Source organism: Camelus bactrianus, chromosome 1 (genome assembly GCF_048773025.1).
Source record: "Camelus bactrianus isolate YW-2024 breed Bactrian camel chromosome 1, ASM4877302v1, whole genome shotgun sequence".
Classification (NCBI taxonomy): Eukaryota; Metazoa; Chordata; class Mammalia; order Artiodactyla; family Camelidae; genus Camelus; species Camelus bactrianus.
In genome coordinates, this window is record NC_133539.1 from 3,584,425 (window position 1) to 3,610,574 (window position 26,150).

Here is a 26,150-nt window from a genome sequence, read left to right on the forward strand (position 1 = left end):
CCATGCTGGGCGTAAGCGCGGTGAGTCCGCGCGTCCCTGGGTGAGTCTGCCCCGAGCCCGGGCCCGGGGTAGGGGCGGGGCTGGCGGGGGCGGGGCGCACGGCGGACGTGACGTCAGCGGGCGGGGCGCGCACCTGGGCACCTGGGCGGCCGCGGCGGCGCGGGGCGTCGGCTAGACGCGCGCGATGGAGGGCGAGAGCCGGAGCCCGTGGGCCTTGGGGCTGCTGCGCACCTTCGACGCGGGCGAGTTCGCGAGCTGGGAGAAGGTGGGCTCGGGCGGCTTCGGGCAGGTGTACAAGGTGCGCCACGTCCACTGGAAGACGTGGCTCGCCATCAAGTGCTCGCCGAGCCTGCACGTCGACGACAGGTCAGCGGCCCGGGCAGGGGCAGGGGCGGTGGCGCTGGGGCGGGCGGCGGGGCCCGGCCTCGCAGCGGCGGGCCGGGGTCGGGGTGCTCATCCTCTCCAGCTGAGTCACCTCCAGAGCAGCCTCGGAGGGAGAGCAAGCGCCGGGCGAGGCCGCGAGCCCCCGGGGCGTTTGCTCCGCTTGCCGGGCCGGAGGGACGCGGGGGGTGGTTTGGCGAGCTCGGGGGCTCATTGCTCACGCCGGGGCCCCGGGCTGCGGCTCCTACGGGTGACCTCGGGGGCGGTGGGGGTGCGTTTGCCTAAGACGTTGTAAAGTGCCCGGTATTGTTACCTGGCTTCCGGTGAGCCGCGGGATTTCAGGGTCGCGGGCTCACCTAGCGCCTGGGACCCGCGCCCCTCGGAGGAGCGTCCGGCAAGCCCAGGAGGCACCCGGGTGCTGCGGTCAGCGCCGGGCTTAGAAAAATTGCCATGTGGGGATCTGGGCTTTGTGAGTTAGTTAGACTCCGTTCGACTTACTTAGTAATTTACTTTGGAGCACAAATTGGTGTAAGGCGGTAATTATCACTGGGCGCCGGGGCTCTTAAGCCTCGGCGCTCTCTGGCTTGGGCCTGGCGGTGCAGTGGGGTCTGGCGGTGCAGTGGGATCTGGCAGGCGGCCCCGGGTCCCTGTTCCAGAGCCCAGCGCTTCCTCGCTGCCCGTTCTCCTTTTCGCTGACTTAATTTCGTCCGACCCTCTGGGGAGGGGCCTGGCACTAACCCGCTTTGTGGCCAAGCCACAGCGCCTCCTGGACCCCAGATTCCCCGTACAAAAGCTGGATTGCCACCTGCCTGTCCCTCCACAAGTGGGGTGCTCTTAATGAAGTTAAGTTAATGAAGTTAACCTCCGCAAGTTAGTGAAGACAGTTGGAAAGAACAAGAGCTGCCCCAGTTAAATTCGGACCTTGGGCTGTGGTCTGTGCATAATTTTAGGGGTAGGGTAGAAGGACGGTCTTGAGAAACAGCTCTTTTTTTGGGAATGGGGGATGTTCACCATTTACGACTGCATTTTAAAAACTGATATATAAGCTTCAATTGAGCACATTTAAATTACTTATCCTTTGGTGAAATTTGCATCGTACTTGGAAGTTATGTGGTGTTTATGTTCTGTATGGAGACCCTCACTCCCACCCCTTATACAGTCAGCCCCCAACACAAGTAGACTCCTTTTAAATACTGCACAACCTTTGCTGTCTCAGAGACCTGGCTTCTGATCCGGCCTCCAAAGCCCAGCTTTCCCCTGGTAGGACGGCGTTGACGCTCATCCCCGGACGAGGGTGCAGTCATGGTTGGGAGGAAGCCCCCTGCCCTCAGCGGCTTTGCGTTTCCATCCTGGCCTATTGGTGGCTTTTTGCTCTAAGCTGCAAACCCAGTGTTTCTTGGGAACTTCAGTAGAGTGGTGACCCATGTCGTAGAGATTTCACTAACTCAAAGGTGAGATGCTTGTGAAATAAGCTCTTACTCCCCTCTCTGTGCTTCGGATTCTGGGAAGTTCTCAGGCCAGGAGGGGCGCTGTGGTTATTTTGATGAAATCCAAACCACTTTGAAAGCCAGCCAGTGGTTAGATCCTGAAAGGCAGCACTCCTGCCGCCGCCGTGTGCATGTTTTTATGCTCTTGGGGACGCTCGCTTGTCTGATGGAGTCTTCTGGCCGATTTAGTCGTCAGCGGAGCTTTGCACACCAATGTCTTGTGTTGGAAGAGCGTAGTAAACAAGCGTGTCCCCAGGCTGACTCATGAGCCTCCATCCCCGGAATCTGTTGTTCTCAGCGTCCAGACCCTTGTTTCTTGGGTGGCCCAGTTGGAGGGAGGATTTCTCCACTTGAGGCGGGCCACTTAGGATCTTGCATAGCCTGGTTGAAAAGTGTTTTGTCCTTTACCTGGAAGGCCTTCTTGCCCTGCCCGAAACAGGCAGGTGGTGGCATGTGCTGGGCAGCTGGGTCCAGGTCAGCATCGCCCAACAGGAAGATGTTCACCTCTGGCACTTTGCCGGGCCGGGTAGAGCCGGCTGGAGTTCTGCGTGAGCAGCCAGGCCGATTTCTCTGCCTGAGAGGATGGTCAGACCCCTGCTCTTTGTAAAGAAAACTCTTCTAGGTTACTGATTGACTGCCTTTGGTCTGAGGTGCTCACTAGGCATCTGTGACAGTCCCGCTGTGGTGCGGGAGGAGCTGGTTGCGTTGGGTCTTGTGGGTCGCATCTCCACCCCGACGTGGTGGTGGTGCCACCCGTCCTGCCAGGTTGGGCAGGGTGGTCTCAGTGCCCTTTGATGAGCTGCCTGCCACCCTCACCCTTCTATCTGCAGGATGCTTCCTGGAGTGGGGAAGAGGATTTTCCTGGGGCTCCTGGGTGCAGCCCCCAGCCCTGTAGCCCTCCCTGCCAAGTCTTGTCTCACCCCCGCCATGAGGGCCTGGCCTTTCCTCTCCCAGGGTCTCCACCACTGGTTACCTGGGGACCCAGCACAGGTGCAGGTGTGGCTCAGACTCATTTTCACCAGCTGCTTTTCCCTCTGGCCAGACTGGGGCCTTCTGGCCCCTCGCTGCTTCACTGGCCCCCGTCTTCATGCCCCTCCTTGGCCACAGCAGGGCCTGATCCCTACCCCCAACCTCGGGCTCCTTGGAGTGGCAGGTGCCCCAGGCCACGTGGAAAATTACGGGGCTGCCAGTTCCCAGAGACTCCTTGAGGTTCCCAGGGGGCAGAGAAACGGCTTCCAAGTGGCTTCCATGGGCACTTCAGGGAGGTCACAAATGACGCCCTATTGGTTTGCATTCCCACTCCCTTATGGGCACGTCTGGTGGCTTTGGGGAGATGTGTGGCTGCCCTGGCTGACCCTCTTTAGGGGATCATGAGAGCTTAGGCAGGGTCTAGTGAGGGGGGAGCATTTCCATTTAGGAGAGAACTAAGCCCCAGAGGCCCCGTTCCTCCAGCACCCACTCCTGCCGGAGAGGAAGCCCAGAATGCCTGCGCGCCGGCAGCTGCTGCGTGATCGCAGCAGCTAGTCGGGGCGAGCCTGAGCAAACCCCGGGTGTGCAGGGACAGAGCTGACGATGGACAAGCCCGGTTCTTGTCGGTTTTAAAAATAGCAGTGTGGGAACCCCTTGCAGGCTCCCTGGGAACAGGACTGGATTGGTGCTCAGTCAGAGGGCCTGGCCGAGAGGCATCAGCTAACAAATGATTAAACCATTTTTCCTGCTGCCTCTTCCCAAAGGTGGTTCCCAGGTTTCTCCTTCTGAGGAGCTCTCTGTTAGCAGGCGCCCTTGCCCGCTCCTGGTCCTTTCCCTTCTTCCCCCAGTTTCCTGCTGCTCCACTCCCCCAGGGCCGTTTTCTGACCCTTCCGAGGGACATGCCTCCAGGAAGCTGCCTTCTCCCGTTGGGTGTCTTTGGTCTTTGGAATTTCTGACCGAGCTCAGAGGAGAACCCTGTGACTTCTCCAGAAAGTGTCTTTTAGAAATAATCAGCCTGGTTTTATGTCTCATATTTCTTCCTACCCAGATACCCTCCCTGGGCTGGGGAAAATACACTTTGGCCAGCTGTGAATAATGAGAAGAAAAACTGAACTGATGTCAGTGCTTTTGAGAAAGTATCTTCAACAAGCTGAACCCCGACTCGATCCCATTAATGCCCAGAGATTTGGCATCTAGGACCAAGGTGGGTGGGGTGGGGGTGCTTTCCCCATTCCTGCTGGGAAACAGACTTAGCAACCCTTCCCCAAAGGGGAGAAAGGAGATGTGTTTGCAGTGATTACAGGAGCGATGGTGCCAGCCCTGCTGAATTGTGCCCAGTCGTAGGAACGCTTTTAGCACGTCACCATTTTGAGGCTGTTTAGTTAGGACCGATGTCAGTGGACTCGGGTTGCCTGGAGCTTCACTCCCAACCATACAGAGTGGGGTTTGATGATGATGCCGCCGACCATGACGAGACTGGGCGCCTGGGGATCCCTGCGCTCCCCAGCCCCCGCCCACACCTGGGCTCTGGGGCTGGTTTGAAAATCTCTCCAGGTCCTAAAGTAGTAATGGTCATCACAGTAACTGATCTCCAGCTCCGTTTGTGTTGTTGTCAGCGTGAACCAGAAACACTGCTTCCAGGGAAAGTATATTTAATAACATACTTGATGAAAAATGATGCCATTGATGAAAAAGCAGTGGTTTTATGTGTGCAAGGACTATCCAGCTTTCTTCCGGCAGCTCCCGGAGAGGGCCCTTTCCAGGCTTAATTGAATTGCAGGTGCCACTATGTGTGTGGGGGTGGGGGATGGGGGATGAGGGCAGGGGTCCCAGCAGGGTGTCACAGGGGCAGTTGAAGAAAGGCCCAGAGGATGGGGTGGCTTGGATTTCAGCCCAGCAGTTACTGGAATGTAAACGGGATGAACATTTTTGTGCCACCTTTTCTGAACACAACCAGTACTGGCTTTTAGGGGGCCCAGCCAACCTGCTCCCCAGGCCGGTGCGAAGCGACTCCCTCTGTGTCCCCGGGATCCCCTTCCTCGCCCCAGAGGGGTGCAGTCACTGGCGGTGTCCTCTGCTCTAAGGCGTTTCTGACTGAGCTGTTGTGGAGAAGGTGATTTATCCCTGGAAACAAGACTTGTTTTCCAGGATAGCTGGTTCTCCTCCACGAAATGTCCTGGGATGTGTGGTCAGTGGTGCTAAGCCTGCCTGGCCTTTGTTCCAAAGACGGCATGGGCTGACTTTTTTTTTTTTTTAACTGAGGTAAATGGGATTTCTTTTTGGTGGAAAGGGCCTGGGGCAGGGGAGAGAGCAGTGAACTAGCTGAACTCTGCTGGCGGGGCTGGCGGGGCTGGCGGAGGGAGGACTGATGTGCTGCCAGCGGCTCTTCAGAGCCGCCGATGAGCTCAGCCAGCAGAAGTCACCTGGGTTTTACGTATTACTCGCTTTGGGCAAATGGAAGCAAACACTTTATTTGCCAAGAGGCTCAGAGCCTCACTTGCTAAGACCTTTGGCCTCATGGCCTCAGTGTAATTGACCTCGGCCTTAGTGTAATTGCACACCTCCTCACCGCTCAGGCAGGTTGGCGTGGGGGCCTTGCTCTCAGAATGCCCTGACAGCTCAGGGCCTCTAAGCCTGTGGGCTGGGAGGGCGCCTCCCACTGGCTTCCGGTGGAAGTGGTCTCTGTCCGTCCTGCAGGATGCAGGCCAGTGCCACAGTGGTGCTGTGCACTGGACTTACACTGGTGGGAAGTGGTGGCACGCCAGCTCGTTAAATGAAAGGAACAGACAGATCACAAAACTGATTCTTTTTTTTCCTTTTTCAGTTTTATTAGCTAGAATTATTACAGTTTGACTGCACACACACATTATATTGCATGTAAATACATATATACAATATACTGCACATTTTTTTTAGTTTACATGTGTGTACTGATCATTGTTTCTAAGAATAGAGCATTAGCTACAAAACTGATTCTTAAAATAGAAACCAGAAGCAGCAGCAGTGCTGATCTCCCCACAGCAGCCTGGGGATGAGCAACAGCCTGCGGATGAGCATTGGAGTGCAGTCAGTGTGGATGGCCGGAGGTCTTCCAGGAGGAGGAGGAGGGAGGTGGGCCCGAAGGTGCCACGCTCTCTCTGCTTCTTGAGTGACTGCCTTTATGATGCTTGACCTCCGCATCCTGTCCTCTCTTCTTTCAGATGTCCTTCAAGACCGGGGGGCAGGTCGGGGTCTGCCTCCCTATGGTCCTGGAGCCCAGCAAGCCCTGTGGCCACAGGGGAGGGGCTGGCCGGCTTGGGCCAGGCCCCTGAGCCCGCAGCTTCCGCAGGAGGGTGGGAGCAGCCCTTAGGCCCGGGGAACCCCAGGGGCTCTTGTGAGCATCTTACTTTCCACTGAGTGCTAAGAAAGCAAGTATGCTCAGCTCAGCTTTATTTTCAGTAATGTCAGGATTCACTCCTGAGACCTGTCTCACTCGTTCCCGACCCCAGTGGGATTCTTTTGCTCCTTGAGCCTGTTTAGAACCACTCTTGTCCCCCACCCCACAATCCCTCCTGCTGCTTCCATAAATGGGAACCCCCCCCCCCGCCTCCCTGCCCCGGGACTCCCAGTAGAGATCTGGGCTCACCTTTGCTACCCCTCTCTTCTCAGCCCAGTCGATCACCAGCCTTCATGGTTCTGCCCCCACAGTTGTGCCCTGTGTCCGGCTTCCTCCCTCCCCACCTCGGGCAACAGGGCCCTGGGGACCACCCTGAGTGCATCATGGCCGTGAGTGGCCCCTGGCCTGGGCTCCCGTGCGGGAGTGGGGCTCTGACCTCCTCGTGAGCCCTGTCTGCTGCCCTTGGCCCACTTGAGTTAGGGACCCTTCATTAAACTTCCCCTGGCCCCGCCTCTGCTTAAAAGTACTCAGATCTTCAACTACACTTTTGTGTGTAATTTTCCGTCTTCTGCCCTAGAAGGTAAACGTCACGGAAGTGGGGAAGGGGTCTCTTTTCTCATTGGTTCTGACGTCTAGCGGATGCTCAGTAAATAACTGTCAATAAGTGAATTTTAATCAGATGCAGATCAAAATGAAAATAAATGCTGGGAGCACTTAAGTGGGCGGTTCCAGTCTGTTGTGGTTGGTTTTAAATTGGGCTGAGAATGCGTTAGCTCTGTACCAGGGGATGTCGCGGTTGGCACTCTTGGCATAGGGGGCCGTTTAGTTCCTTGCCTTGGGGACTGTCCTGTGCACTGCTGTGCTGGGGGTCGAGCAGCACTCCTGGCCTCTACCCAGTGGATGCGGTGAGCAGCCCCCAGGTGTGACAACCACAGTGTCTCCAGGCAGCGCCCCATGTCCCCTCGGGGCCAAGCTGCCCCTAGGTGAGAACCACTAGTCTATACCCAGGGATGTTCTCGTGAGACACCCACCTCAACAAGGGCTCCCCTGGGGCTCCCGGCCCAGGTGCAGGGGCCGGGCGGGCAGGCCGAGGTGGCCCTGTGGGGGTTTTCCCAGCGAGAGCCCTCGCAGACAGAGGTGGGTGCCGTCTGCCGTGGACTTTGGTGCACAGTGTGGTGCGGCTCCCCTTGCTGCCGACCTCCTCCCGAGGAGATGCTTTTGTAGCTTCAAGGGCAGCCTTGGAGCATGTTGTGGTCCCAGGAGTTCAGATCCATAAGAAACAGGCTTGTTTTCTTGGTAGTTTCAGATTGATGCAAGTGCAGGTGGGGCGGGCAGGTGCACCCAAGTTCTGGAAGAGCCTTGGGCCCCTTGGTGGGTTATGGGCTGGATGGCTTGTGTGGGAATCTGCATTTTGGGGGTCCCTGAGGCCGCTCCAGCTGCTGCCTGCCTCAATTCACAGCTCCAACAGCTGTGTGGTTCTAGACTGTTCTTTAGGAGCTTACAAGAAAGCAGGTTCGCAGCACCCACCCAGAGCCCGTTCTCCAGGAGCCGGGCCGGGAATCTGCATTTCAGCCAGCTCCCGCGTGCTCTCTCTGGTGCTTGAGCGCAGGTCAGGCCCTGTCCTGTGGGATTCGGCTTCTTTTCCTAAATGCACTCAGACTTTGACCGGTCATGATGACACTGACCGAGGCCCTGGGTTCTAGTCCGTGAAGCGATGGGCTGCACCGGGAAGTGGCCTCAGACCGGGGTTGGCACACTTTCTGTGAAGGGCAGACAGGAAATCCCTCAGGCCCTGCAGGCTGCAGGCTCTGTTACAGCTGCACATCTCGGCCTCGAGAGCAGAAGCCCAGCCCATCCGGACGTGGGTGGGCGAGACTGCCTTCTGGTCAGTTTCTTTCCAAGACACATGAGGTTCCACAGGACAAGGCCGCTCTGCCCCTAGGAGTGTCTCCCAAAGAACTGAAAGCAGGGGCTTGAACACATGTTTGAGCACCTGAGTGTCCAGATGTACAACAGCATTAGTCACAGTAGCCAGAAGTGGAAACAGCCCAAGTGCCACCCGCAGGTGAGTGGGTAAACACAACGTGGTGTGTTCAAACAATGGAGTATGATTCAGCCATAGAAAGAGTGAGGTTTAGGGGGAAAGGGAGAGCTCAGTGGTAGTGCTTACTTAGCATGCACGCGGTCCTGGGTTCAATCCTCAGGACCTCCATTAAATAAATAAACTGAATTTCCTCCCCCCACCAAAAATCTTTTTAAGAGGAAAGTCAGGTTTTGATCTGTGCTCCAAAACGGGTGGACCTTGAAAACATAATGATGAGTGAAATAAGCCAGTTAGTAAAGGACAAAGGTGCACGATTCCCCTTGCCTGAGGTCTCCCAGGCAGGCAAATCCATAGAGGCGGAAAGTGGAAAAGAGGTTAGGAGGGGCGGGGGGTGGTACCGCTGGGCGGGTGCGGAGCTTTCCTGGGGATGATGAGAAAGCTTTGGGTGTAGAGAGATGATGGTTGCGCAACATTGTGAGTATGGGGATGTGCAGCCTGTGAACTGCACTTACGAATGATTAAGATGGTAAATGGTGTGTTACGTCTATTTTACTACCAGTTAATTTGGCTTTTTAACAAAGGAGGCTTTGGGCAGCGCCCTGCAGACCCTGCTTTAGACCAGGGCTCCGTTCATTCCCGTGCGGGCTTGGAGTCAGGAAGGCCTGGGCTGGGATGGGCTTTGCAGAGAAGGCGGCGGCGTTCTCTGGATGGAAACTTCGTTACAGCTTTTAGACAAACCTGTCTTCTCTTCCCTCATCCCAAGAGAAGGGCTTGCTGGCGTCAGCCCCCTCATCTGAGGCCGGAGCCCGCACGGGCTCAGTGCTCCCTGAGGCTTTTCAGATAATAATTGGAATCTCTCTCCTCCTCACTTATAATAACCCCGCGATGCCTACGTGTGTTTGAATGGCTGTGGGACTGAAGACGTGGGAAGGCCCAGGATTTAACTACGCGATGTTAAATTGAGCTCCGTGTGTGTTCGCGCTCACCTGCACTTGTACGTACCTGTACCTGCATTTTAGTAACTTTCTCAGCCGAGTGCAGCTGGTTGTCTCTTAGCCACGGCGCCTCGTGTCAGTGGCTGGGTGACCACTGCAGGTTCCTGACACCTTTACCTTTTCCAGGGAGCGCATGGAACTTTTGGAAGAAGCCAAGAAGATGGAGATGGCCAAGTTTCGCTACATCCTGCCGGTGTACGGCATTTGCCGCGAGCCCGTGGGCCTGGTCATGGAGTACATGGAGACGGGCTCCCTGGAGAAGCTGCTGGCCTCGGAGCCGCTGCCGTGGGACCTGCGCTTCCGTATCATCCACGAGACCGCGGTGGGCATGAACTTTCTGCACTGCATGTCCCCGCCCCTCCTCCACCTGGACCTCAAGCCTGCAAACATCCTGCTGGACGCCCACTACCACGTCAAGGTAGGCGCGTACCGGGACTGGGTGGGGATGCTCTGAGGGCGGGCGGCAGGTACAGGGGAGGTGGTGGAAACTCAAGGTCAGCGCGAGGGTGGAAGAGGGCGCAGGTCTGCTTGTGGGAAAGAGCTGGAAGCAGAGGCCTCTGCATGAGGACTCCGGGAACCCCCAGCCTTGCCAAGGTTGGTATAGACACCACAAAGTGGGTAGCTGGCAAATGGACTCTTAGGAACATGGGTTGCTCCCCCAAGTCCTGCAGCAGGACTCTCGGTGCTGGGTGCCCTGGAAAAGGAGGTTGTGGGTGTGTGGATTCTAGCCTTAGTGGCTATCCTATGGAATCAGGTTAGAAAGCAGACTGCGTGGGCTGTCTCTGTGTGGCACCGGGTCGGGGCTGTGTTTCCCCACCGTGGTTCCTGGGGTCGGGGTGGCAGGAATATCGGGGTGCTCTGAAACAGGCTGCAGGGTGTCATGGAGAGAGACTCTGAAGGGGTCCTTCTGTTCTCTTCATGCAGAGCCTGTGAACTCTGTTCTTCCTGTTGGATAAGTTTATAAAGTAGAAAAGTATGAGGGATATTGTAACCAAAACCCAGGGACCGGCTCCCGGAGTTGGCCCTTGTTAACGTTACCAGGTTCGTGTTTCTTTGAAGATGTCTCTCCCTTGGAGGCTGTCGTGTCCTTGTCGTGGGCAGCATGTGCCGTGGATTTTCCTACGTGGTGATGTTCACATGCTTGGGAGGCCCGGGTTCTAGGCTGGTCCACCGGCCGAGGTCGCCCATCCCTCAGGACAGCGAATAGATGGGAAGGGCCCGCTCACCGTGGCCCAGGTCCACTCTGGCTCACGGCGTGGGATGGGCTGTGCTGTTCTAGGCTGCACAGCACTGCAGGCCCCCCTGTGGGCCTCAGGAGGAGGGGGACCTGAACTCCGTCTGGCCCTGCCCCTCAGCATCCTCCCCCGTGGAGGGGGAGCTGGGACGACAGCACGCACATGGCTGTTTCCTGCACCCTGACTTTGCCAGGCACAGCGCTCTGGCCGGTGGGGAAGTCAGGTTTCACGTCGGACACTAATTACAAGGTGTCCTTCAGGAGGTGTCGCTCACTAATAAGATTTTACCCAGGAGCTGGGAGTGCCGTCCACTAAAGTGAAGCAGGGAATTAAGAAAAAAGCGTCAAATTGGTGGTTCCCGGTCCGCCCGAGTTCTAGCATGCCCAGAATCCTGTCTCCTTCTGGTGGGGTGCTGGCTCCACCGTTGCACTGGAACGCACCTGTCTCAGAGGCTGCTGCTGATCGCACCAGGTGCTCGGACAGGTGTGTCCATAGTCCCATCTCTCTGAGCTGTCTTTTCAGAGTCACCGACTGTCGTTGGCCTGGCTGGGCTTTTATTTCAACTCATTCCCTTTCCACTGTCCCTGCCACTCTCCTGACAGTCACGTGGGATGTCTGGAGCACGAGTCTGTCCCTCAGAGGACCGCAGTGCCTCTTCCTTCCAGCATCCTTCCCTGGAGCACAGCCCTGCCGTGGCCCTGGTGGGCAGGAGGGTGGCCCTGGTGGGCAGGGGGGTGGCCTTGGTGCTGGGGGCCTCCATGCCTGGCACGTGGCAGTGCTCGGTGAGGGCTGGGGCCGGGGGTATTTTGTGGCCTGTCACGGTCCTGTCGCCCACACCAGGACGGGGACCCTCGCCCAGGGCTGGCGCACAGCAGGGAGGCGCGTGCTGCTTGCCGGGCACTAGGCTGCTCCCTGCGGGGGCCGCCTCTGCGCGGGCTCTTGAGGTCCCTCGGCTTGAGTGCTTTCTCCTTCCTCCGCGTGTTGGCACCCGGCGTGGCAGGCCTGACGCTTTGTGGCAGTTTCAGGAAGTGGGTGAAGATTCCTTAAAGGACCTGGGGTAGCCAGGAACAGTCTCCACTGACGGGGAGGGGGTGACACTGTAGCTTTGAGGGGGTGGCACCCGGCACTGGCCCCAGGTTCCTGAGAGCCCTGAGAGGCTGGAAGTGCACTTTTCCGTGACGAGTCAGTCACACGCACATCCCCCTCAAACAGAAAATGTGTTTCCATGACGTGTTTGATCCTCAGGAGCCACTCATTGGCTGCAGAGGCCGGTGGGAATCTTTGAGTTTCTGGGCAGTTTTTAGTTAGCAGTTATTTGAAGCAATAAAACTTATAATCTGGAATCTTGAAATAAGATAAAAAGTTGTCACTCCACGACCCTTTCCCCTGGTCCCTCAAGATGACGTTTTTGTTCTTAGGTAGGATGATTGGAACTGAAAATTTCACAGCAACCACCTATTTGCAAAATATATTAAAAGCACTTAATATGAAATTAATGTTTGATATTAAGTATACGAAATGTCACTGTTAAAATATTAATTTTTGTATCAGTAGTAAACCCTTTTTGAATTGATAATGAAGTAACTGGATTTAAAATCTCAAGCTGCTTTTGTGGCCCAGTTCGGCCGCACCAGACTGTTCTCCAAAGAACACCAGGGGTCCTGTTCTCAGTGGTCCAGAATGGCCTTTCTCGCCAAGGCGGCCCTGCCCTGCCCGGGCCCTTAATTGGTGTCATCCGGCTGGGCCTGGAGCGGGAAGGAAGGGCCGTGTCTTGGGGCCCCTGTGAGCTCTGGCTCTGGGCACCAGGGCAGATGCTCTGTTTAGAGAACTTGTTTGTAAATTATAGGCGTGCGCTGTTCACAGGGACTGCCACAGTGTCCCACAGTGTCCCACTGTCCAGAACCCCGGGGCACACAAGGCAGGCCCTCTGGGCAGGACGGGTGAGGAAGGGCAGGTGGAGAAACCCTGTAGGCCGGAGGGTTGGTGGCCATCAGAGAGCCCTGATTTCTGAGCTTGCATTTTGATGCCAGAGCTTTTGCATAGAATTTATGCTCATTTTCTTTTCACCAAGTGTATCCTGAAGCAGCTGGCTGTATGTGAAAATGAGAGAAATAAAAAAAAAAAGGCTGCCACTCCAGAGAGGGGAGTCTGCAGCAGTGCCAAGATCCCTGCGTCCCAGGCTATCCTCATTTGTGAATTTAAACGGGTCATGCTGCCAGGAGTTTGGTTCTGAAACTTTCCCGCTCATCAGCCTGTTTCAAGCATTATCTCATGTTGCTCTGTCCCCGTCCCCGAGCCGCAGGGTCAGGGTGATGGGCTTGTTTGGAGAACTGGCACTTCCCTTCCTGGAATGGAAAGCTTCTCAAAGACCTGAGAAAAGACAGCTGCCGGGGGCCCAGAAGCGGCCAGGCTGCCTCAGTCTCGTGGGCCCACTCTCATGCTGGCTGCGAAATGGGGTCCAGGTCCTGTCTGGCAGGCTTTCTTCCCTGCCACCCCGCCCCCCACAGATGTGGTCAGACACCTCTTGAAGGACCGAACCCCTAGTCATAGATTCTCCGTGTTTGGTGGTGATGATGCCAGGCCTTGGGCTCACCTGGTAGGCAGGTGTGCCTGGAATTAAAGGCCTGACTCAGCCGCATTTCCGATCACTCCAGAGGTGTGTCCTAGGAGGATCCCAGAGTTAATTAGAAGGCTTAGAAAGATCCACAAGCCTTGCAGGAAAATTTATAAAGAGGCCGTTTTCCACGTGGATCCTGAGCCCCTTAATGCCCATGAGTGTGGCCTAATCCCACACATGGCCTCACTGCCTCCAAGGGCTCTGGTTTACCCCCGGAGGTGGGGAGCTGGGGGGTTGGGGGCTGTGACAGCCTGACGTCCCCATCGTGGGTTTCCCTGAGCCTTCAGAACACCTTGGCCTAAGGAGACAAGGAGGCGGAGGTGTGGGGGGCCCGAGCTGGGGGGTGCAGGTGCCATGGAAGAGATGTGTCAGACCTGTTGTTTGGCTGCTGTGGGTTCGGAGCCAGCAAGTGTCTGTTTGCATGATGTTCCAGGTGGAGGACAGAAGGACCCACCGAGGTTGTCAGTGTGTTTTGCTCACTTTAAAGGGCTTCTGAAGGCACATTTCCCTTTAAAGAACATGCTGCCACCTGCCTTCTCCCCAGCTGCGGGACTGCACAACTGGTTTGTCTGAACACCTGAAAACTCCAAGGCTTGCTTCCTGCCTTTGTGTGACTCGGGCAGCCAGCCGCCAGGGCAGACGTAATGCCCGACAGACAGATGTAAGGTTGTAATTCATGAGTTCCCTCTCCCGGTGAACTCCTTTAAAGTGTAACCTTTCCCCCTGTTCATCACGCTCTTAATGGCTCAGACTTGGTTCTTCTGAAGCCGGCTGTGCCTCCCTGCCTGCCCGGGGGCGCAGGTGCTGGCTCTCAGGAGTTGCTTCCTGAACGAGCCTGTGCAGCCAGGTTAGGGGACTGCACCGCCCAGCACTGCGGAGGGGACACATTGATAAAACGTCCGAAAGCGGCCACCCGGGGTGCCTCGCTCGGGCAGCCACACATGACGAGCCTCGTTCTCACTGCTGTGTTACAGATTTCCGACTTCGGGCTGGCCAAGTGCAACGGGCTGTCCCACTCGCATGACCTCAGCATGGACGGGCTGTTCGGCACCATCGCCTACCTCCCTCCAGAGCGTATCCGGGAGAAGAGCCGGCTCTTCGACACCAAGCATGATGTGTACAGGTGTGTGCCGGGCGGGCGGCCCCGGGCCCGGCAGGTGCTCTGCACCCCGTGCCTCCTGCTCTGCCCGCTGGTCTCCCCGAGGCTCCTACTGCCGTCAGATACGAGGTGCAGTCCGAGCAAAAGGGCTGTTGGCTGGTGGGTACAGGCTGCCCCAGGTTGACAAGAGAAAGTCCTCTGCTGTAGGCGCATCGGGCCTCGCGTGGAGAACGTTAATTGTTGGTGCGGTTAGAGCCAGGCCCGCCACCAGGTGGGCAGCTCCTGCGCTGCGAAAGCTTCGGTGTTTTCAGGAAACATGGACTTTGTAGCTCAGCTCCTGGAAGAATGGCTGCTTTAAGTGGTCTGTGTGTCTGTCTGCGTGTGGAGTCGGGCTTCCAAGTCCAGTCCCCTCTGGCCCAGAACTGACACTTCCTAAGGTCACTTGCCTGGGACAGCGCAGACAAGCTAGAGGCCATTCACTTACTAGTGTCGGGGATCTCTGTGCTGGTGAACACTCATGAATCACTGGTGCCTTCCTTCCCCAAACTGCAAAGGTCTTAATCCCTCCACCTTCGTGGAGAAGAAACGCGGGAGGGCGGGTGCGAGCACGCAGTTAAGACCCTCGTCGGGGTTCTTGTCCCACCTGGGTGACTGTCACCCTAAGCTCTGCCTTTGTGTCACCGCCACCCCAGAGTCCTGGCCGACTGGTTTGAGCACAAATGCTGTGCGTGTGCATAGCTAAGTCCTGAGCTGTACGTCTGCTGGCAAGCGGTGCACTGGGTGCTGGTCTTAGCTTGTGGGGTGTGGGAAGGACGAAGGTCTCTGTTTATTTCAGAGTTGAGAATTTCAACTTTAGAAGTTGCAGATTTCAGTGAACCTTCAGTGGGGAATTCTCTCCTCTTCATAAACAGCTGCTCTCAACCCTGTACAGGCTGGTAGCTCAGTGTTTGGAGTTCTGGTTTTGTTTTTTATAAAAACTTCCAGATTGAGCTCTTTCTGGAAGAGGAGTTTCCTCCCCTCGGCCAGGCAAGCACCGTTCTGATTTCTGTCCTCCCAAGTTTCAGGGTCGTTTTACATATTACATGCAAGTCTAATTTCCAGCAACCATAAAGGGCTCTGGGAAGCCCAGCTGGCCACCCCTGCTCTCTTCCACGCACTTTGATCAACGGTCCTCGGATGGCATCTTATTGGGCAGGTTACATGAGACGCCCAGAGCTGCAGTCAGCATTCTGACGCCCAGTGTTTGCGAGAAGATGGTGCAAATGAGGCCGACACGGCCATTCTCCCCCTGAGCTGGTGGTCCAGGGACGGGGCGGCTTTCTTCTCAGGGTCCCTTCCTGCTGCTCGGACCGACAGCTCTCTGGGTGGGGTTTTGTCTGTCCTTTGACATCCGAGATTTCACCATGCCTTGTTCCACGGTATGAGTATTTGCCTGTTTAAAAAAGTTCACAGAAAGAATCGTGGTGTCCCCTCACCTTCTCGAAGTCTCTGGGGTGGTTTTCCTCATGCTTGTTGCTGTGTGCGGGAGCCTCTGACTTCATTTGAGGACCTGACTCTGACATGCCTGTTTCCTTCCAGCTTTGCCATCGTGATCTGGGGTGTGCTGACGCAGAAGAAACCGTTTGCAGGTGAGTGGACGTGTCTGGGGTGGAGGGTGGCAGGGTGCACCCGTCTCTCCCAGAGCAGTGGGGGGCGTGATTTGTGGTCCTTTCTCTGTGTGAGAGGTGCCTGCACACCACAGCCCCACGGTGGGAGCTGCTCTCGGCCGGGGAGCCAGCGGGCCATCCTGCAGGATGCAGGCTCCTCTGCCCCACCCAGCAGGTCTGCATGGAGAGCCAGGACCCACCTCATCACAGGCTTTTCTAGGTGCCAGCAAAGCACCCTCATGGTGCATTTCACATGCAGGAAAAGGCACGGACCTGATGGGGTCTGTTCAGGGACCGTGTTAGGTATCAGCCAGCTCTGTTCTGTGTGTGCGATATAATACACGTAACGTGATTTTGTCTGTGTCCAGGAATTTTTTTTTTAATTTTCTCATCTTTAATTGTACAGTATGTACAATATACAAATTACTGTCTTAACTGTTTTTAAGTGGATGGGTCAGTTGGGTGAAGCCCACTCACATGTCGAGCGGCCGGTGTCCAGAATCGTGGGGTGGGTGTTGACAGAGGAGTTTCCTCCCCTCGGCCAGGCAAGCACCGTTCTGATTTCTGTCCTCCCAAGTTTCAGTCCCTTGACTTGGTTGATTGGAAAAGTTAAGTACTTTTTCTCCTCATTATAGAAAGATTTCCATTTCTTCTACAGGCATTTCTGAGCTACTCACTAGTTTCTGGTTGGACCAAAAATGTCTGAAAATGCCAGTCAGAGTCAGTGTGTGGCCCCAGGGCTGCTGGCCCTGGTGCAGAGCAGGAGCCAGTGCGGGGTTTGTCCTGCCGCCGCCTCTGCGGAGGTCCGTGGTCTGGACTCGCTAGCGCCGTGGCCGGTGGGCCAGCCTGCAGCCGCTCTCTGAGGGTTTCAGCACCGCAGTCGGGCTCAGGATGGGAGCCTGGGGAGCCGAGGCTCCCGTGCCTTATCAGCTTGGCAGGCGGGGTGGCCAAGGCTCAAGGAAGCAGCTCGTGAGTCTCTCCCGCCCGTGTTTGCCAGCAGACGCTGCCAGGTGCCTCGGGTCCTTTCACTTATTCAGAGGACCCGTTGGAAGTCTGAGTTGTGGTGGAAACCATGTATAGGTAATTATTGCACAAGATTTAACGGGAAAGTGGAACAGAACATCGGAATAGAACCTTGGCAGCCGTCCGTGAACTTTGGGCCAATTTTCCACCCCTGCTGACTGGCGTCTGCTGCCTCTTGGGAGTCCCCGGCCGTGGGCGTGTTGGGAACAGAAGCCACAGTCCAGCTTGGTGGGCGGCGTGGCTTTAGGCTGAGCGAGGTCTGTCCACTGAGGGTCACCTTGGGCCCCTCGTTCTGTAACCATGACTGTGGTGAGGGGTCCACGCATGCTCATGCAGGGGTTGGAAAGGAGGACAGGTGGGGCCCACATAGTGAATTGCAGGGGGGAAGACCCCCGTCTGCACACCCCAGACCTGAAGAGGCCGGGAGTCTCGCACCGTCCCTGGGGCCGGCTCCCTGCGGAGCCCAGCGGGAGCCCTGCGCTTCGGGGTAGGAACTGAGGAAGACTTTTTCACCATTGCAGGGAGATCAGGCCACTTGGGGGCTGGGGGTGTGACGCCACGGTTTGTAAGTGCCCCTCCCTTTGGTTGTGCTGTGTGTTTTTTGCTGGTGTATCGCGTTTGATTCGGCCCTGATGCCTTGGGAGTTTTTCTGAGAAATGGGGAAGTAATGCAACATCAACTTATTAATATACATTTAAACACTAAGAAAAAAATGGCGGGGGTGGCAGGGCAAGGCTTCTTTGCCACCTGTCTCGTTAGGTAGTTTTCTCCTTTGCGCTTGGTTTTCCTCTGAGTTCGACGCCCAGAGAGGTCTGCCCTGTGATACGAGGCCGTGACTCCGTGTGGCCCATCACAGTTTCTAGAACCTGGGGAACAGAGGATAGACGTGCCCCGTGAGGGGAAGGATTAAAGAAAGCCCCGTGCTTTGAAAGGAAATGCGGTGTCTCCGCGGCGGGTGCCGGTGAAGACGGAGCAGGTGGTGCGCCCCACACTTTCCCACAGTTGGCGCTTCCTCCCGAAGATAAGAAATCCGGCCTCCAGCCCCGCGGAGCTGCCCTGACTTGTGCGCCTTCCCTTTGCAGATGAGAAAAACATCCTGCACATTATGGTGAAGGTGGTGAAGGGCCACCGCCCGGAGCTGCCACCCATCTGCAGACCCAGGCCGCGCGCCTGCCGGAGCCTCCTGCGCCTCATGCAGCGGTGCTGGCACGGGGACCCCCGCGAGCGGCCCAGCTTCCAAGGTGAGCGCCCAGGACCCCCGGAACAGTGCTGCTTGGCTGTTCTGCTGCTGCCCCAGGTGACAGAGCTGATGGCCGGGACTGGGGAGGCTGTCTGGAGACGGGCACCAAGGCGAGCCAGGCAACCAGGTGGTGGTCACCTGCAGCACCTGCCTGTGGTCAGCTCCAGCTGTCCACCCCGGCATTGCCTGCCGCCCCCAGGAGCCTGTACTTGGTGTTTCCGGTCCAGGTGCAACAACGCACCTTTTAGGGATGACGTGACCACTGGCCTGAGGCTTTCTTTGCGTTTCTCTTGGGGCACATGTACTGTTTGGTTAGCAAAGTGCTCCTGATGTGGCTGAAATTGATCCCTGCCTTTGAAGCTCGCGGGGAAAACAGTGTGGACGAGGTGGGGGCCCCGCGTTAGGTGCTGGCGGCCCAGGCTATCCAGCTGCCACTCTGATGGCTCTGACCAATGGGGCTCCCCGGAGGAAAGCTTCTTTGGGAAACAGGAACATAGTGGTTCTTCCTTGGAGTCTGGCCAGACCCTGCATGTTGTTGCTGGATGGGGGGCCCTGCTTCGGCCCAGGCAGAGGCCCCGGGGGTTTGCTGTGAGCTCAGGTGGGGCTGGCAGCATGGGGGGCTGCAGTGCTGACCCGGCAGGAGACTGGGCGCCTCTGGTGCTGCCTCTCTGTCCTCGGCCGAGGTCGCACGTTTAAATAGAGCATTCATGGAAGTCCTCGTCCAGGTGATACACCCTTTTGTGTTTTCTCCACAAAAGAAATTACTTCTGAAACTGAGGACCTGTGTGCAAAACCCGACGACGAGGTGAAAGAGACGGCCCGAGACCCAGACGTGAGAGACGCGCCGGAGCCCGCGGGCGAGGTGAGGGGCTTCACGGGGCCTGGTCTCTGTAGCATCGGCTTCAGGGCTTGAGTCTCTTCTCTCTGCAAGCGCTCCTGCCCGTCTGGCCCGCTCTCCCCTGTCTGCCTCTGAGCCCCGTCCTGGGCCGGCCGGCCTCGTGCTTGCTTCCTGGGTGAGCCGGCTGCGGGGCCCTGTCCCAGGGCAGGAGGCGGGTCCAGGGCACGCTGGTTGCTGATCGGCCTCCTGCCCAACTGCGACCTGTCCCACCTCCTGTCTGTGGTTTCAAAAGAGCAGTGGGGCCCGTGCTTGGCATTAAGTGCTGCCGGCTGGATGCTCTGTGAACCAGGGGAGCCAAAGGCCCTGCTGGGTCAGGCTCGGGGTGGGCCTGGGTGTCTTTGCGCCTTGAGGTTGGAGATCTGGCCGCCTCCTAACTGCTCGTGAATGTTTTGCTCTGTAAGTGCAATGTGGGTCATGTGAAGTGTGATAAGAAATTCTAATTATGCTCCCAGGTAATAAAATACCTCCCAGGTAATAAAACTTGTAAAATGGAGCCTGATAAACTAACTTTATAAAGTGTCATCTGGCCTTACGGCTGGGAGAGAGCGAATCATTTACTCGTTCACGGTGTGTCTGCTTTCTGAGCACGAAGGGGCGTGTGCGTGAGGTCAGAGGGCAAAGGTGTGGGAGGAGGGGACCTGGCCCCAGATGAGGAAGGGAGGGGCCAGCGAGTGGGTGTGACTCGTCACCATGCCACCCAGCGGGAGCAGATCCGCAGTTCCCAAGATGGGGAAGAAGTGGGGACAAGCGGGCACAAGTAGGGAAGAGTCATGAGCCACACTCAGATTCTGAACCCTCACCAGAGGTCTGCCTTCCCCGCAGCCTGTTAGGAGAGAGCCTTTAACAGGGCCCGTTAGGACGCACTGGGTTGGAGCTCCGTGCTGGCCCCACAGCTGGGCCCCCACCCCAACCCTGGTCCACAAGCAACCCCCAAGCCAGACTCTCAGGGTTCAAGGGAGAGTCGCAGGTTGTCGGGGACCCAGTTCATTTCTTTCATTTCCTACCAGCGCTGACCTGTCCTGGGTGGCCCCAGCCAGCACTCAGGTTTCATCACTTGGCAGCTTTTTCAGGTTTTGTCTGGATGACACTGTGGGCCTCACCAGCAGCATGATGCAGAGCGTCCCATTTTTGTCACTGTCTTATCTTAGAAGTTCCCCCATTGGGCGGACACAGCTCGGGGTCTCCGGCTCCCTGGAGCCACGCATATGGTAACAGGAGTCAAATTCCCAGTGTGGCTGGTGGGGGGCCCTCGGGTTTCCCCGCCATCCTCCGCACCCCCGTTGGGGCCCCGGAAGAAGCCTCACGCCCGGCCTCTGCTCCTCTTGCAGGCGCCCGTGCCCGCCCCGCCCTTCGACAACGACTGCAGCCTTTCCGAGCTGCTGTCCCAGCTGGACTCGGGCATCTCCCAGACCCTCGAGGGCCCGGAGGAGCTCAGCCGCAGCTCCTCCGAATCCAGACTTCCTTCGGCGAGCAGCGGCAAGAGGCTCTCGGGGGTGTCCTCGGTCGATTCCGCCTTCTCCTCAAGGGGGTCGCTGTCCTTGTCTTTCGAGCGGGAGCCTTCAACGGGCGGTGAGCAGAGGACCCTTCCCCTGGGAAATAACAAGCTTAATTATGGGGCTGAGGACCAGGCAGGGCGTGTGACTGTTAAAGATCAGGCATCCAGTTTCTTGACCCGACAACAGTTCTTCCTTGTTTTCTCCATCCCTTCCCTCATTGGTTTTGGGTGTCAGTGCAAGCCCAGAGATGCTTGCCAGCAGGCAAGTGTCACTTAAGTGTACAGGGAACAGGCCACATCCCCTGGCTGTGCAGGAGGGTCTTACCTGTGCCAACACCCAGTGCAGGGGCTGACCTCAGGTCTGCAGGTTGAAGAATCTGGGTTGCATCGAGGGAGCCAGTGGCTGTATCGAACCCCACACCCTGGAGACCTCTCTGTCTTCTGATGTCAGCCCTGTCCCCCCTTTCTCAGGCAGTGCTAGGTGAACGCCCACTTTCTTACTCCTGGGCTCCCCAATGACTGGAGCCCTGCATGATGGTGGGAGAGTCATCCTTGGAGGCTGTAACTCCCTGGTCCTGTTTATACAGTTTGGATTTTATTTTCTGAAGGTGCCTCTTCCTGCCCCGCTCCAGGCACTGGTCCTGACGTGTGGGAACTGTCGCTCCTTCACTGCCCCTGCGAGGGCGAGAAGGGAGGTCTCCTTTCCAGAAAGAGAAAGGGATGTGCGCCCCCAGGGCCGCCGCGCAGGGGCGGCCAGCAGGTTGCGGGAAGGCCGCGGCCCCCAGGAGGAAGAGGAGTTGTTTTTTCTGGGGGATCAGGGGATTCCCCCTGGAACGAGGATTTCTGCTAGATGCCATGGGCCTCCTGGGATTTTGGAGTGGAGGGTTTGGGATGAAAGAGGGCACTTCAGGTTGAGGGAACACCTTGCAAAGACACAGGTAGGGAAGGCTCAGCTGGACTGGCGGTAAGCAACCAGCAAGGAGGTTGAAAAGAAAGAAGTACCATCTCCCCTGTGGAGAAGAGTGTAGAACTTCGTCTCAGGGCCTGATACCCTCAGTGACATGTTGTCTTCGTGCTTAGAGCAGATCAGTCACAGCCCAACTCAGCAGCCGGTGTGAGAACCCCAAGTCCAGATGGGGTGACTCCCATTTCCTCAGTGCACCCCCGCCGACCCCTCTAATGCAAGGCCCCTTGAGAATGTTTCACGGAAGGGCATCTTGTTTCATGCAAATTAGCACCCAGACAAGGTTGTGGGATTTTTTATGTTAAATCAAACCTTTCCATCATGAAATGGGAGGCTCAGTCCTTCAAGGGTTATTCCAGAAAACACGCCTTCGTGATATTGCTGGAACAAGTGGCATTGTTTGGAGGTTGGGCAGGGAGCAGACTGTGGGCTCTGGAGGGGTGCCCCGGGGTGGGAGCTGCCAGCCCTCTGGTGGGTGGGGGGCTCCTGCCCAATCTGTGCGCCTGCCTGCCCGCCCTCCCTCCCTGTTAGCCATCACTGCCATTTCTGAGCAGCAGCAAGGGCCTGAGTTACACATCCTTTAATCACAACCCAGCGGGATGGCTAGAATGAGTTTTATCTTGCAAATTGACAAAAGAGCACCTTGGGGACTTTGATTGGCCTGCCCAGGATCTCCCCAGTAGATCTTAAATTAAATCAGAGTGGCCAACACAACAGTCGAGCAATTTCAGTAGACCACGGGGCAGCGTGGGCCACGTCAGGACAGCAGCCAGGCCTCGAGACCTGACTCGCGCCTCTGCTCTCCCTGCAGATCTTGGCACCACTGACATCCAGAAGAAGAAGCTTGTGGACGCCATCATGAACGGGGACACCAGCAGGCTGATGAAGATCTTGCAGCCTCAGGACGTCGACCTGGTCCTGGATGGCGGCGCCAGCCTGCTGCACCTGGCCGTGGAGGCCGGGCAGGAGGACTGTGTCAAATGGCTCCTGCTCAACAACGCCAACCCGAACCTGACCAACGGGAAGGGCTCCACCCCGCTGCACGTGGCCGTGGAGAGGAGGGCGCGGGGTGTCGTGGAGCTCCTGCTGGCCCGGAAGATCAGTGTCAACGCCGCAGACGAGGACCAGTGGACAGCCCTGCACTTCGCGGCCCAGAACGGGGACGAGGGTAGCACACGGCTGCTGCTGGAGAGGAACGCCTCCGTCCACGAGGCAGACTGCGAGGGCCGGACGCCCATGCACGTGGCCTGCCAGCACGGCCAGGAAAGCATCGTGCGCATCCTGCTGCGCCGTGGCGTGGATGTGGGCCTGCCGGGGAAGGATGCCTGGGCACCGCTGCACTACGCCGCCTGGCAGGGCCACCTGCCCATCGTCAAGCTGCTGGCCAAGCAGCCGGGCGTGAGCGTCAACGCCCAGACACTGGACGGGAGGACGCCCCTGCACCTGGCCGCCCAGCGCGGGCACTACCGCGTGGCCCGCATCCTCATCGACCTGCGCTCAGACGTCAATGTCTGCAACCTGCTGGCACAGACGCCCCTGCACGTGGCGGCGGAGACGGGCCACACGAGCACCGCCAGGCTGCTCCTGCACCGGGGCGCCCACAAGGAGGCTGTGACCGCGGAGGGCTGCACCGCCCTGCACCTGGCATCCCGCAACGGGCACCTGGCGACCGTCAAGCTCCTGGTGGAGGAGAAGGCCGACGTGCTGGCCCGGGGGCCCCGCAACCAGACGGCGCTGCACCTGGCCGCCGCCAGTGGGCACTCGGAGGTGGTGGAGGAGCTGGCCAGTGCCGACGTGCTCGACCTGTCCGATGAGCAGGGGCTCAGCGCGCTGCACCTGGCTGCCCAGGGCCGGCACACCAAGACGGTGGAGACGCTGCTCCGGCACGGGGCCCACGTCAACCTGCAGAGCCTCAAGTTCCAGGGCGGCCACAGCCCCGCCGCCACGCTCCTCCGGCGAAGCAAGACCTAGCCTGCTGCCCCCGGAGATGGGGCCCCTGTGGGTTTCCTGTCCCAGCATCATGTTCTGCTGCAGGGACAGAGCGATGCTGCACGGGTAGCCTGGGGGACACGACCGAGTGGACCGTCGAGTGGCAGGTGGCTGCTGACTCTTGCTTGGCACCTGCATGGGCTTGGGCGTCTTGCTCCAGTTGAAGTTGGTCCGGGCGCACCTGGCTGCCTGCCCATCAGTGTGCCCAGTGTCAGAGGGACTGGGTCACAGGCATTTCATCACGCCCCTCTGTCTGATGCTGGTCGCTCGGTGACAGAGCCACAAGTCCGCCCTTCTTGAGCGGGGCCACCTGCGACTGCTCAGAGCACACTGTCGGGGAGGCGGGTGCGGGAGGAGCCGTGTCCCGTATCTCCATCTGCAGCGGCGGGCAAAGAAGCCTGTTCAGAAAGTTTTCGTGGGATTCTTGTTTCGTAGAATATCTTTAACAGGGGAGCAGGGCCAGCTGTTGCTTTCGACCTGTTTCAAAACGTTCCTGTCGCTGGGTAGTCTAGTCGGTGAGGAGTGAGTGTCAAGTATCAGCTGGTTTTTAAAACACAAAACCAGTCCCCTCGCCAGCTCTTTTATGTCCCAGTTTGTCCATCCGCCAGTCCTCGGGGGCGTCTGCGCACAAGTAGCCGACAGCGCTGCCTGCCCTTGTTTGGATCCTGTTGCAGAAAACCTTTGAACTCTTAGGAGTCAAGTGTGCACACATCGTGGAGCATCCACTTCCGCCCCACCTGGGACCCAGAGCAGTGTTGTCTGGTCAGAGCCCCAGCCGCCGCTCCTGTTATTTTCTTCCCAGCTCATTTTTGGTAAGGCGGTGGCTTGTGCTGGGCGATGCTGTTCTGGGATCTCTCAGGGGGTTTCTGACCCACTTTACAAACACTACACTGCACAGGGGCCTCAGCTTTTGGGATGTGACCCCCGAGTCGGCTCTAGGAAGCAACCTTACAGCCTGGGACATGGAAGCCCTGCTCCTTCGTTGTGGGAGCCAGTTTGCGGCAGGACCCAGCCCGCAGGCAGACCCGCCCGTGGCCTGCTGTGTGAAACAGAGATTGATGTTAATGTACCGTGTATGTTAACGTGAGTCTGTGGGCAGGATACATCTTGTCTATGACAGGAGACATCCAGGCTGCTTAGAACTGGCTATGTTTTAATACGCCTGTGCTTTTAATATGTTATGCTACTGTTACTTGTAGAACATGTGGAAGGAAAAAGTTCTGTTTGATGTCAATAAAGCTAAGTTCTCTTCCTACTTTTTGGAAGCTGGTGAGACTACATTTTCATATAGATGAGCTTGCATAATCTGATTTCTGGAAACCAGAGTTTGAAGCATTCACATATGGTGTTGGAGCCGCCCTTCGGCAGGGCAGTGCGTGTGCCCAGAACTAACCTGTGATCTGGGGCCAGAGGAGGTGGACAGGTGGACCCGGGCTTCCTGCCTCCTTAGAACGGGCCTTTCCACACGTGTGAACCCGCAGGGAAGTGATCTAGTCTCGGTGGAAGAAGCCCCCCCAAAACAGCGTCTTTTAAATTTCTTTTTAGGTGTTTATGATCCTTATTTTCATTTAACTTACATTTTGAAATAATTTTCAATTATAGAAAAGTTGTAAGAATAGTGGGTAGAACTCCAGTGTGCCCTTCGTAGACTCCCCGTTCATTTACATTTTATCTCATTTGCCTGATCGTTCCCTTTTCTTTCTGTTCTACCCAACGTCCATCCCCCCAACGCACCCATTCACCCCCTCATCTACCCCATCCATCTGTCCACCCCAACCCCCCCATTCATCTGCCCATCTACCCCCATTCATCTACATATCCCCCCAACCCACCCATCCATCCATCCCCCCAACCCACCCCATCCGTCTCCCCCACTCATACCTTCCCCACCCATCCATCCCTCCGTCCCCTGTTTATCATCCATCTGTCCATCCATCTATTCCTCTATCCCGTGATCCAGCTATCCCTCTCATCCCGTTTTTCATCCATTTATCTATCCATTCATCCACCCCCATCCCCTATCCATCTGCCAAACATCCATCTGAGTAGGTTGTAGACAGTGTGCCCTGTGACCCTTAGATACTTCAGCGTATTCCCTAAAAACAAGGAGTGTCTCCTATGTAGCCACAGTGTATCCATCAAAATCAGGAAATTAATGTTGATACAATTCTATCATCTCTTCTACAAATCCTTTTCAAGGATTTACTGATTATCCCAAAAGTGTGCTTTATATTAAAAACAGCCAACTCACAGCAGCGCCGGGCCTCCCCCGTTCCCTCCCCAGCCCAGGACTGTGCTGTGTTTAGTGGTCCTGACTCCTCAGGCTGCAGCCCTGCTTCCTTCCTCTTGTCATTCATGACCTTCCAGGACAGACAGCCAGTTGTTTTGTAGCTGCCCTCAGTTTAGGTTTGTCTTAATTCTCCGGATTTGATTTAGGTTAAGCGTTTTTGGCAGAAACACTACAGACATGGCATTGTGCACAAAGTACAGCTCACCTTTTAATTTTTCATTTGTCAGTATGTGCTCATGGATCCCTATTTGGTCAATGGATTCTGCTTCATTATCAGTTATTTTGATGTTCAAATTATCCCTGATTGGCCAGTTCACACTGGCTCTTGTGCCCTTGGACACATCCCCATCCTTCTTTGGGCACTTCTTTTCCGACACAATGAGATGGTCCAGCCTCATCTTG

The 26,150-nt window shown here is 56.9% G+C and overlaps 1 protein-coding gene across 1 annotated transcript; it reads left to right on the forward strand.

Moving 5' to 3' along the window:
• Nucleotides 1-127: 127 nt before the first annotated feature.
• Nucleotides 128-24,714, forward strand: RIPK4 (receptor interacting serine/threonine kinase 4). The gene is made up of 8 exons (XM_074350952.1): nt 128-366; nt 9,379-9,670; nt 14,079-14,227; nt 15,782-15,831; nt 17,955-18,113; nt 18,871-18,974; nt 20,339-20,579; nt 22,281-24,714. Exons 1-8 carry the CDS (start codon nt 185-187, stop codon nt 23,438-23,440), a joined length of 2,337 nt encoding a protein of 778 aa, XP_074207053.1. The 5' UTR covers nt 128-184; the 3' UTR covers nt 23,441-24,714.
• The last annotated feature ends 1,436 nt before the right edge of the window (nt 24,715-26,150 follow it).

Bases quoted from the DNA above. Each gene is read 5' to 3' on its own strand.
- RIPK4 (XM_074350952.1), top strand. From the start codon at position 185: ATGGAGGGCGAGAGCCGGAGCCCGTGGGCCTTGGGGCTGCTGCGCACC. The intron at 14,228-15,781 runs GTGTGTGCCGGG...GTTTCCTTCCAG, and splicing joins ACCAAGCATGATGTGTACAG to CTTTGCCATCGTGATCTGGG. The intron at 18,114-18,870 runs GTGAGCGCCCAG...TCTCCACAAAAG, and splicing joins CGAGCGGCCCAGCTTCCAAG to AAATTACTTCTGAAACTGAG.